The following is a 14,996-nucleotide window of genomic DNA, read 5'->3' on the forward strand; positions in this document are numbered from 1 at the left end:
TTTCTCTATTTCTTATTTTCATTTTCTTTGATTTCTGCTCTAATTATTATAATATTGTAATATCTTTTCTTCTGCTTATTTAGGATTTAATTTGCTCTACTTTTTCTTGTTCCCTAAGGTGGAAACATTTTATTGACTTTAGATCTTTTTTTTCTTTTCTAATATATACATCCAATGCTAAAAATTTCCTTCTAAGCACTGTTTTTGCTGCATCCACAAATTTGGTAAATTGTGTTTTAATTTTAATTTAGTTAAAATATTTTAAAATTCCTTTTGAGATTTCTTTGACCCATGTGTTATTTGTAAGTATGTTGTTTAATCTCCATGTATTTTGGGATTTTCTAGCTATCTTTCCGTTATTGATTTCTAATTTAGTTGTAGTGTGGCCTGAGAGCAGACACTGTATGTTTCCTATTCTTTTAAATTTATTATGTGTCTTGTATGACACAGAATGTGGTCTATCTTGATGAATTTTTCATGTGAGCTTGAAAAAATATATATTCTGCTGTTTTTGCATAAAGTATTCTGTAATGTTTTTTACTATATGCAGTTGATTGAAGGTGCTGTTGAGTTCAACTATGTCCTGACTAATTTTCTGCCTTCAGGAACCATCCATTTCTTTCTTTTTTTTTTTAATTTGGGGTATAGTTGTTTTACAATGTTGTGTTAGTTTCTACTGTACAACGAAGTGGAGTTCCCTGTGCTATACAGCATGTTCTCATTAGTTATCTATTTTATACATATCAGTGTATATATGTCAATCCCAACCTCCCAATTCATCCCACCCACCCGCCCCCTTGGTGTCCATATGTTTGTTCTCTACGTCTGTGTCTCTATTTCTGCCTTGCAAACTGGTTCATCTATACCATTTTTATAGATTCCACATGTATGCGTTAATATACAATATTTGTTTTTTTCTTTCTGACTTACTTCACTTTGTATGACAGTCTCGAGGTCTATCCATGTCTCCTCAAATGACCCAATTTCGTTCCTTTTTATGGCTGAGTAATGTTCCATTGTATATATGTACCACATCTTCTTTATCCATTTGTCTGTTGATGAGGAACTGTCCATTTCTGATAGAGGGGTGTTGAAGTCTCCAGCTATGATAGTGGATTCAACTATTTCTCCTTTCAGTTCTATCAGTTTTTACCTCATACAATTTGAGGCTCTCTCATTGGGCACATGCACATTGAGGGTGGTTATGTCTTCTTGGATAATTGACACCTTTATCATAACATAATGCCCCTCTTTATCTCTGATAACTTTCCTTGCTTTGAAGTCTGCTCTGTCTCAAATCAGTATAGCTATTCCTGCTTTCTTTTGATTAGTCTTAGTATGATATATCTTTATCCATCCATTTAATTTTAATCTATATGCATCTTTATATTTAAAGTGGGTTTCTTGTAGACAACATATAGTTGAGTCTTATATTTTAATCCACTCTGACAATCTCCATCTTTTAATTGGTGCATTTAGACCATTGACATTCAAAAGTGATTATTCATATAGTTGGATTAATATCTACCATATTTGTTACTGTTTCTTATTAACAATAATAAGAATGTTTGTTTTTGTCTTCCACTCTTTTTCTGCCTTTCGTGGTTTTAACTGAGCATTTTATATGATTCCAGTTTCTCTCCTTTCTTAGCATATCGGTTATACTTCTCTTCTTTATACTTTCCTGTTTTTATATGGTTGCCCTAGAGCTTGCAATATACATTTGCAACTAATCCTAGTCCACTTTCAGATAACATTATGCCGGTTCACAGGTAGTGTGGAGTACCTTATAATTACAAAGTAATCCTAGTTCCTCCCTCCTGTCCCTTATATCATTGCTGTCATTTAACATATATATGTATATATGTAAGCATACATAATTGAATACATAGTTGCTACTATTATTTTAAGCAAGCTGTTATCTATTATGATATAATAGATATTAATTACTATTAAAAATAGGAAAAAAGTTTTTTACCTTTGCTTATTTCTTCTTTAATGCTCTTCCTTTCTTTATGTAGATCTGAGTTTGTGTTGTATATTATTTTTCTTCTCTTAAAGATTTTATTTTAACATTTCTTGCAAGGTAGGTCTACTGGCAACAAATTCCCTTAATTTTTGTTTGTTGACAAAGTATGTCTCCTTCACTTTTGAAGGATAATTTCACAGGGTACAGAATTCTAGGTTGGTGTTTATTTTCTCTCAATACTTCAAATATTTTTCTCCACTTTCTTCTTGTTTGCATGACTTCTGAGGAGAAGTTGGATGTAATTCTTTCTTTTTTTTTTTGTTCCTCCATAGGTAAGGTGTTTTTTCCCTCTGGCTTCTTTCAGGATTGTTCCTTTATCTTTGATTTTCTGTAGTTTGAAAGTGATATGCCTAAGTGTAGTTTCTTGGTACTTATCCTGCTTGGTGTTGTCTGAGCTTCCTGGATCTGTGATTTGATATGTCATTAATTTGGAGGAAATTCTCAGTTATTATTATTTCAAATATTCCTCTGTTCCCTTCTCTCTTTTCCTTCTGGTATTCTCGTTATGCATATGTTACACATTTTATAGTTGTCTCACAGTTTTGGGATATTCTGTTCTGTCTTTTTCAGTCTTTGTTCTCTTTTTTCAGCTTTGGAAGTTTCTATTGATACATGTGGAAGCTCAAAGATTCTTTCCTCAGCCATGTCCAGTCTACTAATAAACCTATCAAAGGCGTATTTCTGTTAGTGTTTTTTATTTTTAACATTTCTTTTTGGTTCTTTCTTGAGATTTCCAATTCTCTGCTTATATTTCCCCTTCTGTGATTGCATGCTGCCTCCTTTATCCATTAGAGCCTTTAGTAAAAAACCTGCTCCTCCTAGTTACAGGAAAGGGAAAAAAGGTGGTCTAACAGGAAGCCTGCTTCCACTGGGACTGGGGATAGAAGATGAGCTGCCTGCTCAGCCCTGGTGAAGCCATGGTGTGTGGGCATTTTTTCCTTTGTTGTTTGGTTAGAGTAGGGTGGGTGTTGTCCAGAAGACGTCCTGTTAGACCACCCTTTTCCCTTTCCTGTAACTAGGAGGAGTAGGTTTTTACTTGGAGGTCGTTTTTGGGTTTTTTTTGTTGTTGTTTGTTTGTTTTTTGTCTTTGTCTGTTGGAGGTTCTGGGTTGTGGGCTGCTCCTGTGCCCTGTCCTGGATCTTTGGAGATATAAATAAAAGGTAAACGCGGGGAAGTTACTGCCACGTTGTTCCTTAAGTCCCCAGTTTTCTAGGCAGTACACTTCCTTCTTTTCAACTCTGAGTCTACGTTTGTTTGTTGTGCTTGTTGTGCAGGGTTCTTTTAGTTGTAAAAGGGAGGAGCTGGGAGGAGTGGGGCTACTCCATCTTGGATCAACTGGAAGTTGAGCTTTCATGTTTTGGAGGGTAGAAGATGAGAGACCAGTGAAGTACCTTAAGAGTCAGGAGGACATAAAAATGTGATTTTACACAAGTCAGGGGAGTCTGTTTCTAAGAGGAGGGTGTAGTTAATGTGTTCTGTGAGAAATTAAGAAAGTTAAAGCTACAGATACAGTGAAGGCATATAGTTGCATTAAAATGGAGTTAAGATTTGGCCAGTTGAAGTATGGCTCAAGGGTGTTAGGACAAGGGAGTTCCGAAGAATAAGAGCATAGTTGAAATGATAAATAAAGGAATCTAACTTGGGTAGAGAGGGAAGTAAAAACAGGCAGGGTCTGATAAGAAATGGAGGGGGAAAAAGAGTCAATGTATAGGTTTCTAATGAGTTCTTAGAATCAGTGACTTTATAAAGCTCTGTTAAGAGTGACACAGTACCTTGGGTCACAGGGCATCAGGGCTTTGGTGGATAAAAACGTGGACACATTTAGAGTATATGACCAATATTTAGTTGGGGGGCTCAGCCAGGTACATAACTCAGTCTTAATTAGGAGAAGATCTGTTCTTCATCTTTCCTTGGAAGTCCCAGTGGCTTCAAGGGACCCTGGATATCTTGTTGCTAGACATAAGTTCGATCTAGTGGTAGTGCAGACTTAGAAGCTAGTGAGAGATGGTCTGGAATCAGGGATAGATTATGGGAGTTAAATAAGACTTAGATTTATGTACTGGAAGAGCTTAGAGTAAGAAGGAATGAGAACACTACCTATGCCAGTGGTTCTCAACCTTTTTGAGCATGAGAACCCCTTTTAGTCTTAAAATATTTTGAGTCTTTTTATGATGTTATTAAAAACTTATATAATAACAAAAAGGTGAATTAACTATGCATGCTAAAGCAATTTGTATTTTATTACCAAAATAGTATTTAACTGGATTTCCTGTCCACTCTACTTTTGAAATAAGTCTCATATCCATCTACTTATCTGACCTTCTCCAACTTCATTGCTGCCACATTAACACAAGCCACATCACTTTTTGCTAGGTCTACTTCAATAAACCTGTTTCTACTCTTGCCTTTTTTAACCCTGTGTCTAATTGGAAGCAAGTGATGTTTTAAAAATATAATAGGATCATATCACTCCCATACATCAAATTCTTCAAAATTTTCTATTACACTTAGAATAAAATACAAATTCCTGACTATGGCTTTGAAGCCCTGCTTGATGAGGTCCCTGCCTCCTCTCCAGACTCACCTTAGGCCAATATTTTCCTTGCTCTCTAGGCTTCAGTCTCACTGGTTCTTTTCAGATTCCTGAGTATTCCTAGTTCTTCCCCATTTTTGAGCCTTTGCACATGCATTTCCTCTCTTGGGAAACTCTTTACCCTAACCTTCCCATGGCTGTTTTTTCTCATCTTTTATGTCTCAGATTAACTGTCACTTTCCCAGCAAGTACTGCTTTGCCAACCAAAGTAAATTAGATTTTTCATTTACTGCCTTTATTATTCTTTCTCATAAAACACTGTTACTGTCTCATCACAATTTGTTTTTTTTATTGTCTCATCACAATTTGCTTATTGTCTACCTCCCTCGTTTCATGAAGACAAAGTCTGCTTTTGTCTTGGATACCCCTTTATATTTAACATCCAATATATCAATATTTCCTGGTACATATAAGTATTCAGTAAATTAAAAAAATAAATGCATGCATATATAGATTTGGAAAAAAAGTACATGCATATGTATACATAATATTAACTTTTAGTCTTCTGATGATGCTTGCTTCACATATGAATCCATAAAACCATTGCATTAATTTCATAGCCTTCCAGTGGACCCCTGCACACAAAGTGAGTTCTAATCTCTCATTAATTCATTTGTGTAATATATATGTATTGAGTTTCTACTATGTGCTAGACATTGTGCTAAATGCTGGGGATATTGTACAAGTCATTGTTCCTTTACTATGTAATGTGTATAGATGAAAAACCAATAGACCCAGAAATATAAATTGACATAGCAAGAGAAGCCCCAATTAGAACATAGATTTTTAAGAAATTAATAGCTTTATATTTTCCTCTCTCCTTTCCTAAACTGGAGAAAACAAGATTTGATGTAACTTGTTGAACCCACTAACCAGTAATTTTTTTAAAGTGAGATTTATTTTGCTTTATGCAGCAGGGAGAACACACTCCAGAGAACCTCAGAAGTGTCCCAGTTAAGGGGGAGTTGGAAGAGGTGTCTTACAGGGTTTGAGCTTGTACTGGATAATTCTGAAGATGGAGTTAGAGAAATGGGGTCAGTTCAGAATTAGTTGCAGTTGAGAAGAGGGAACATCCTAACCCTAATTGGGGTCCCCCAACCCTAATTGGGTACCTCAAAAGTTTTATTTAAGGGTAGGAGGATTATATTAGGGCTAGAGCTATCACTGGTAAAGAAACAGCAGTAATGCAAAGAAGGGAGGTATCAGTCAATATCTGATGTTTAGTTATTTGGTGGGTCATGGAGAGGCTTTGTCTATGTCTTTTTTCTGAGCATTATTTTGCACTTTATCAACATAAAAATGTTCTTGAAACTGCCTTAGTAAGAAATAACATTTATTGAACACATTATATGCCAAACGTTCCTCCAAGCTACTTACATATATTAACACATTTAATCTTCACAATCACCTTAGGAGAGAAGTTCATTTATGATTTCAGTGTACAAATAAGGAAATTAAGATATAGAGATTTACATAATTTGTTCAAGTTCATGCTACTAGTAAAGATAGAGCTAGAATTTGAATCCAGGTACCTATTTCCAGAGAATAAGTACTATTTTATATTTAAGTGCCCATCAGTACAAAGTATCTCTCCCTATGTTTTCATGCCAGAATTAAAGTTTTTATTTTTTATTTAATTAATGAACTTATTGCTGTTGGAGTCATGATGACTAGTCTCAGAGCATCCCTGCAGTTCACTAGTAGGAAAAGTCAGGGAGCTGTAGGAAAGTCTGCATTGCTGTGACTATGGATAGAACCAAGAAGCCTTGAGCCTTTGGGAGATTGGAAATGAGCTAAGCTATTCTGGAAAGCTGCAGCAGGGTGAGGGGAAGCAGGGAGGTCATATAGAGGAGAAGTACACACATGGGATTTAGGATCAAATAGACTGAAATCGGAATCCTTGAACCAACCATCATTCACTAGTTGTACGGCTTTAAGTAAGTCTCCTAATGTTAAGCTCTTACTCTGTAAAATAATATAAAATATATCCACCGCAGGGTTTGTTTTTTTTTTTTCCTGTGAAAATTAAAAAACATTTTAAGAGTACCTAAAGTGCTTAGTACAGTGTTTGTACAGTATGGAACTCTAGTACCACATGGTAGGCTAAGTGATTAATGTGGTAAATATTGATATTATCAGACACTGGTGTCTTGAAATCTCCATAACCACACCAAGTTTCCTTTAATCAGCTGGGTTGTATCCCTGATTCTCCTCTCTCTGTGTTTCAGGTGTTATTTCATTTGTTATTGAAGATACTGAAGACCTACGTCATCTTTTCTATTTATTATACCTGAAATCCAGTTACCAGTCCTATATGGGGACTCTGATTGCTCCTCAGTGGGTGATAACGGCAGCACACTGCTTCTTACCGTAAGTGATGGGGATCAATCTACTCTGTTAAGGCTTCAAGGCTGGGGCTCAACACTCCTTGTGGAAATTCTAAAAAACTTGTGCTGGTCAGGAAATCCTAACGATTTGATGGTGAAGGGGAGCTCAGCTACTTGGATAAAACTTAACTACACGTTCTTATGTTTAATATGGTCAGGAAAGGAAAAAGTTTTATGTTATAAAATAATATCTTACATACATATAAAATAGACCTGCAAATTGTTCTTAATGTTTTTAAGATTCATCCAAAACTGTTAGATGTGACGGTATTTTATTTTTCATTGCTGTATTATACTTCAATGTGAATTCACACTGGTTCATTCTTTTCTTGACAGACATTTGAGTTATTTCTAGTTTTCTGCTATTTTGAACAGTGTTACTGTAAATGTACTTGTACCATGTACCTTAGAAAGTATTCTTGTATATATATCTGTGATACATATTCTGTATGTATATATATGTGTGTGTGTGTGTGTGTGTGTGTGTGTGTGTGTGTATTGGTATATTCACATATCGGTTTATATCTGTAAGTACACCTCTTGGTATATAACTAGAGCATATAATTAGGAATGGAATTGCTGGGTCATAGAGCATGCAAATGTTCACTTTTACACACCCTCCAGCAATTTCTGAGTTCTTCCAACACTGGGTATTGTCAAGCTTTTAAATTTTTTTGCTGATTAAGTGTCAAATATCTTATTATCATTTTAATTTTATTACCTTTACTAGTAATGATGATTAACATCCTCCACCCCCATCCTCCTCTTCCTTCTCCTTCTGACAATAATGTTTCTTTTGGGAAAAACTCTTTTATGTCTTTTGAAAATTTTGTGTGTTAAATTTTAAAAATATTGCTTCATAGGACTTCTATAAATGCTCTAGATATTACTTGTTTGTCAGTTATATATGTTGCAAACATCTTCCACTCTGTGGCTTGATCTTCTTTTTATGGTGTATTTTGATGAATAAGAGCTCTTAACTTCAAGATAATTCAGTTTAAAACTTGAATTATCAGTCTTTGTGGTTATTGAGCATTGTGCCAAGTTGAAAATATCTTTTATGACCACAAGATCAGAAAGATATTCCTTTATATTTACTTCTAAAGATTTTAAAGCTTTGATTTTCATATTTAAATTTTCATATAATTTAGAATTGATTTTTGTGAATGATGTGAAGTAGGGATCCAATTTCATTTTTTAAAGATAGTAAGCTAAATATCCAAATATCATTTGTCAATGGCCCTTCTTTCCCCACTGATCTGCAACACCTGTTCTGTCATCTGTCAGAGTTCCATGTGTATATGGGTCAGTTTCTGGGCTCTTGTTGCTGTTCTATTGGTTTATTTATTATAGACCACAATGCCTTGATAATTATGACTTTATCATAATTTGTGATGTGTGATATGGTTGGCCAGCCATCTTATTCTTCATCAGGAATGCTTAGGAATTCTTTTACATAAATTTAAAAATCAACGTGTCAAGTTCTATGAAAAACTCTACTGGGATTTATTTGGAATTGCTTTGACTTTTTATATCAGTTACAAAGTATTGATATTTTCTGATATTGATTGTTCCCAGCCATGGATCTGAGATAGCTCTCTATTTATGTTTCCCTTTGATGCATTTCAAGAGTTTTATATTATCTGCATTCATGTCTTGTACATATCTTATTAAGTTTATTCCTAAAGTGCTTTATATTTTTCTATCATTTTAATTGACATACTTGCATAAAATTATATTTTCTGTTTATTGGTGAGGATGGAAATGCAATTGGTATTCATAAGTTGATTTAATAGCTTGTTGCTTTGCTATATTCTCTTACTATTTCTAGTAATTTATGTATATGTTCTTGTGGGTTTTCTATCCATCATCTTTGATATGGGCCATTTTCACTATTTAAATTCTAAATAATTTTTGAAATATCCACATGATTATAAACAGCTCATAGAACTCAATACCGAAAAAACAAACAACCCAGTCAAAAAATGGGCAGAAGACCTGAATAGACATTTTTCCAAAGAAGACATATAGGTGGCTAACAGGCACATGAAAAGATAGTCAGTATTAGTATTAGAGAAATGCAAATCAAAACCACAATGAGATATCACCTCACACCGGTCAGAATGGCTATCATCAAAAAATGTACAAATAACAAATGTTGGAGAGGATGTGGAGAAAAGGGAACTCTTATACACTGTTGGTGCAGCCAGTGTGGAAAACATTATGGAGTTCCTCAAAAAGCTAAAAATAAAACTATCATATGATCCAGCAATTCTACTCCTGGGTATATATCCAGAAAAAAATGAAAACACTAATTTAAAAAGATACATGTACCCCAGTGTTCATAGCAGCATTATTTACAATAGCCAAGATATGGAAGCAACCCAAGTGCCCATCAACAGATGAATGGATAAAGAAGATGTGGTACATATATACAATGGGATATTACTCAGCCATAAAAAAATGAAGTTCTGCCATTTGCAGCAACATGGATGGACCTAGAGAATACTATGCTTAGTGAAATAAATCAGAGAAAGACAAATACTATATGATGTCACTTATATGTGGCATCTGAAAAATAACACAAATGAATGTATATGCAAAACAGAAACAGACTCACAGATACAGAAAACAAACTAGTGGTTACCAGGGGGGAGACAGAAGGGGGGAGGGGAAAATTAAGGGTATGGGATTAACAGATACAGACTACTGTGTTTGAAATGGATAAGCAACAAGGATATATTGTTGTATATCAGTTGTTCTATACAATTGTTGTCTATTGTATAGAATAGGGAATTATAGCCACTATCTTTTTTTTTAAAGAAATAAAAAGATATTTTTTTATACAGCAGGTTCTTATTAGTTATCTATTTTATACATATTAGTGTATATATGTCAATCCCAATCTCCCAATTCATCACACCACCACCCCCACCCCCCACCACTTTGCCCCCATTGGTGTCCATATGTTTGTTCTCTATATCTGTGTCTCTAGTTTTGCCCTGCAAACCGGTTCATCTGTACCATTTTTCTAGGTTCCACATACATGTGTTAATATACGATATTTGTTTTTCTCTCTCTGACTTAACTTCACTCTGTATGACAGTCTCTAGGTCCATCCACGTATCTACAAGTGACCCAATTTCATTCCTTTTTATGGCTGAGTAATATTCCATTGTATATATGTACCACATCTTCTTTATCCATTCATCTGTTGATGGGCATTTAGGTTGCTTCCATGACCTGGCTATTGTAAATAGTGCTGCAATGAACATTGGGGTGCATGTGTCTTTTTGAGTTATGGTTTTCTCTGGGTATATGCCCAGTAGTGGGACACCAAGAGGGGAAAGTGGGATGTAGGTGGTGGTGGTAGGATGAATTGGGAGATTGGGACTGACATATATACACTAATATGTATAAAATAGATAACTAATAAAAACTTGCTGTATAAAAAAAAAATAGATAAAATTAGCCTTATCTTGCCCTGCCCCCCCCCAAAAAACATAACATGGATGTAATAAACAATGCTGTTGTCAATACTACCTCATAACCAAGCTACGTAGACACTCCAAACCTTTTTATTTTATTCTGTTTCTGGGTTTTCTCATTTATCTCCTCTATTCCTGTATCTTTCTACACACTGTTTTACCTAATGACACCTACAGCCAGAATTTGCCTCTACTGGAACTTGTCAGTAAAAGAAATGAATGCTCATGACGCTTTATCCTGCCCACAAAATATACTTGTTTTAAATAAGACTATTAATTAGCCATGTACAGCTTCAAAGCTACAAAGAAAATGTAACTTTTCTGTCATGTCTTGGCTTTAAATGAGATGAAGACAAGTTTTCTGGGTTTACATTTTATTCAGGTATATTTACATTTTTCATTGTACCTTTTAATAAGAAAAATAATCCAAAAATTGTATGTGCAAATTTATAGTTATTCTATTGTTACCTTAAATGGTGTTTATATAGTTAATTTTAATATAGGTTATTTATGTTGCAATTATAATGCCACAGGGCTATTTTATCTGGAAGAACTTACAGGCAAATAAAATAGACAATGAACTCAGACATATTTGTGCATAGCATAATTACCTAAATTTTTAAAAATGTAAGGATTTACATCATTTCACGTATTTGAAGCATCTAAAAACTTTTAAATAAAGCATGTTCAATAACTGCCAGTTAATAAAGTAAATCACAGAACAGATACTTTATTTTTTGTTGGCAGTCTAAACATTATTAAATACTTGGGGAAACAGGTAATCTTTCTATAGTACTACATCATCGGTTTTTTTATGCTTAAATGTTAAATATTTGTTTTATTTCTATTTTTTCACTTCTCTATTTTCTGTATTAGCAACCCTAGCATTCGCTCTCATTCTTTACCATATTCAAATAGCAGGTTGACAGCTTATGGAAAAATACTTGTTTTAGTGCTGCTAACTTCAAAAATACACCAAAAATATGAAATAAAGATTTTGTGTTTTTTCAGTGAGTTTCACTGAGGTAAGCAATAAATCTACATCATTTAAGACAGGTTCTTCATGTACCTGACATAGGACCTGCTGCTTTTCACCTGGATAGACAAAATCGCTGTGCATCTAGGGCACTCATTATGGCTGAGCCTAGATGCAGCCCCAGATTCTTCTCAGCATGGGTCTCTGGGCAACCACTACATATCAGGTGGAGTAGGCAAGTGAGGGGCAGCTTATATGCCATCCTGGATGTCAGATGTGAATGTCTTGGAATTAACATTTTTTTTCTTTCCCAACATAAATAATAATAAGGAGTTACCTACATGGCTGCAGGAACTAGGTAACTGCTACTTTATCATAAAAAAAAAAAAAAGAGGAGGGAGGGGCAAGATGGCGGAAGAGTAAGACGCGGAGATCACCTTCCTCCCCACAGATACATGAGAAATACATCTACACGTGGAACTGCTCCTACAGAACACCCACTGAACGCTGGCAGAAGACGTCAGACCTCCCAAAAGGCAAGAAAATCCCCACGTACTTGGGTAGGGCAAAAGACAAAAGAAATAACAGAGACAAAAGAATAGGGACGGGACCTGCACCAGTGGGAGGGAGCTGTGAAGGAGGAAAGGTTTCCACACACTAGGAAGCCCCTTCGTGGGCAGAGACTGCGGGTAGCAGAGGGGGGAAGCTTCAGAGCCGCGGAGGAGAGCGCAGCCACAGTAGTGCGGAGGGCAAAGCGGAGAGATTCCCGCACAGAGGAGCGGTGCCGACCAGCACTCACCAGCCTGAGAGGCTTGTCTGCTCAGCCGCCGGGGCAGGCGGGGACTGGGAGCTGGGGCTCGGGCTTCGGTGCTAGCCGGGAGGGAGTCCGGGAAAAAGACTGCAGCTGCCGAAGAGGCAAGAGACTTTTTCTTGCCTCTTTGTTTCGCGGCGCGCAAGGAGAGGGGATTCAGAGCGCCGCCTAAACGAGCTCCAGAGACGGGCGCGAGCCGCGGCTATCAGCGCGGATCCCACAGCAACAGGGACGCAGAGCGAAAAACGGAGAGATTCCCGCACAGAGGCTCGGCGCCGAGCAGCACTCACCAGCCCGAGAGGCTTGTCTGCTCACCCGCCGGGGCGGGCGGGGGTTGGGAGCTGAGGCGCGGGCTTCGGTCGGATCCCAGGGAGAGGACTGGGGTTGGCTGCGTGAACACAGCCTGAAGGGGCTAGCGCACCACAACTAGCCGGGAGAGTGCCCGAGAAAAAGTCTGCAGCTGCCGAAGAGGCAAGAGACTTTTTCTTGCCTCTTTGTTTCGCGGCGTGCAAGGAGAGGGGATTCAGAGCGCCACTTAAACGAACTCCAGAGACGGGCGCGAGCCGCGGCTATCAGCGCGGACCCCAGAGACGGGCATGAGACGCTAAGGCTGCTGCTGCCGCCACCAAAAAGCCTGTGGGCGAGCACAGGTCATTCTCCACACCGCCCCTCCCGGGAGCCTGTGCAGCCCGCAACGGCCAGGCTCCCGTGATCCAGGGACAACTACCCCAGGAGAGCGCACGGCGCGCCTCAGGCTGCTGCAACGTCACGCTGGCTTCTGCCACCGCAGGCTTGCCCCGCCTCCTCCGTACCGCTCCCTCCCCACGGCCTGACTGAGCCAGAGCCCCCGAATCAGCTGCTCCTTTAACCCCGTTCTGTCTGGGCGGGGAACAGACACCCTCAGGGGACCTACATGCAGAGGCGGGTCCAAATCCAAAGCTGAACCCCGGGAGCTGTACGAACAAAGAAGAGAAAGGGAAATCTCTCCCAGCAGCCTCAGAAGCAGCGGATTAAAGCTCCACAAACAACTTGATGTGCCTGCATCTGTTGAATACCTGAATAGACAATGAATCATCCCAAATTCAGGAGGTGGACTTTGGGAGTAGGATATATTAACTTTTCCCCTTTTCCTTTTTCTGTGAGTGTATATGTGTATGCTTCTGGGTGAGATTTTGTCTGTATAGCTTTGCTCTCACCGTTAGGTTAGTCCTAGGGCTAGGTCCGTCCGTTTTTTTTTTTTTTTTTTTTTTTTTTTTTTTACTTAGAAAAAATTTTTTTCCTAATAAATGTTTTCTTAATAATTTTTTCCTTATTTTCTATTTTTAAAAAATTAAAAAAAATTTTTTAAATAAGTTTTTCATATTTTTTATTTTAAAAAATTAAAAAATTTTTTTTCTTAATAAATTTTTTCTTAATAATTTTTTTCTTATTTCTGGTATAAAAAATTAATAAATCTATTTTTAAAAATTAAAAAAATTTTTTTCTTAATAAATTTATTCTTAATTTTTTTTCTTATTTTTTATTATAATTGCTTTATTTTATTTTATTTTATCCTCTTTCTTTCTTTTTTTCCATTTTTTCTCCCTTTTATTCTGAGCCGTGTGGATGAAAGGCTCTTGGTGCTCCAGCCAGGCATCAGGGCTGTGCCTCTGAGGTGGGAGAGCCAACTTCAGGACACTGGTCCACAAGAGACCTCCCAGCTCCACGTAATACCAAACGGCGAAAATCTCTCACAGATCTCCATCTCAACATCAAGACCCAGCTTCACTCAACGACCAGCAAGCTACAGTGCTGGACACCCTATGCCAAACAACTAGCAAGACAGGAACATAGCCCCATCCATTAACAGAGAGGCTGCCTAAAATCATAATAAGGCCACAGACACCCCAAAACACACCACCAGACGTGGACGAGCCCACCAGAAAGACAACATCCAGCCTCATCCACCAGAACACAGGCACTAGTTCCCTCCACCAGGAAACCTACACAACCCACTGAACCAACCTTAGCCACTGGGGACAGATACCAAAAACAACGGGAACTATGAACCTGCAGCCTGTGAAAAGGAGACCCCAAACACAGTAAGATAAGCAAAATGAGAAGACAGAAAAACACACAGCAGATGAAGGAGCAGGGTCAAAACACACCAGACCTAACAAATGAAGAGGAAATAGGTAGTCTACCTGAAAAAGAATTCAGAATAATGATAGTAAGGATGATCCAAAATCTTGGAAATAGAATAGACAAAATGCAAGAAACATTTAACAAGGACGTAGAAGAACTAAAGAGGAACCAAGCAACGATGAAAAGCACAATAAATGAAATTAAAAATACTCTAGATGGGATCAATAGCAGAATAACTGAGGCAGAAGAACGGATGAGTGACCTGGAAGATAAAATGGTGGAAATAACTACTGCAGAGCAGAATAAAGAAAAAAGAATGAAAAGAACTGAGGACAGTCTCAGAGACCTCTGGGACAACATTAAACGCACCAACATTCGAATTATAGGGGTCCCAGAAGAAGAAGAGAAAAAGAAAGGGACTGAGAAAATATTTGAAGAGATTATAGTTGAAAACTTCCCTAATATGGGAAAGGAAATAGTTAATCAAGTCCTGGAAGCACAGAGAGTCCCATACAGGATAAATCCAAGGAGAAACACACCAAGACACATATTAATCAAACTATCAAAAATTAAATATAAAGAAAACAT

At 37.3% G+C, this 14,996-nt stretch overlaps 1 protein-coding gene across 1 annotated transcript in view; it reads left to right on the forward strand.

Annotated features, from left to right (window-relative positions):
* LOC133096650 (serine protease 58-like) overlaps nucleotides 1-14,996 on the forward strand; it is a 29,489-nt gene that overhangs the window by 6,019 nt on the left and 8,474 nt on the right. The window contains 1 exon segment of the mRNA XM_061198266.1: nucleotides 6,851-6,992. Within this exon segment, the coding sequence (XP_061054249.1) occupies nucleotides 6,851-6,992 (142 nt within the window).

Source organism: Eubalaena glacialis, chromosome 8 (assembly GCF_028564815.1).
Source record: "Eubalaena glacialis isolate mEubGla1 chromosome 8, mEubGla1.1.hap2.+ XY, whole genome shotgun sequence".
NCBI classification, from domain to species: domain Eukaryota; kingdom Metazoa; phylum Chordata; class Mammalia; order Artiodactyla; family Balaenidae; genus Eubalaena; species Eubalaena glacialis.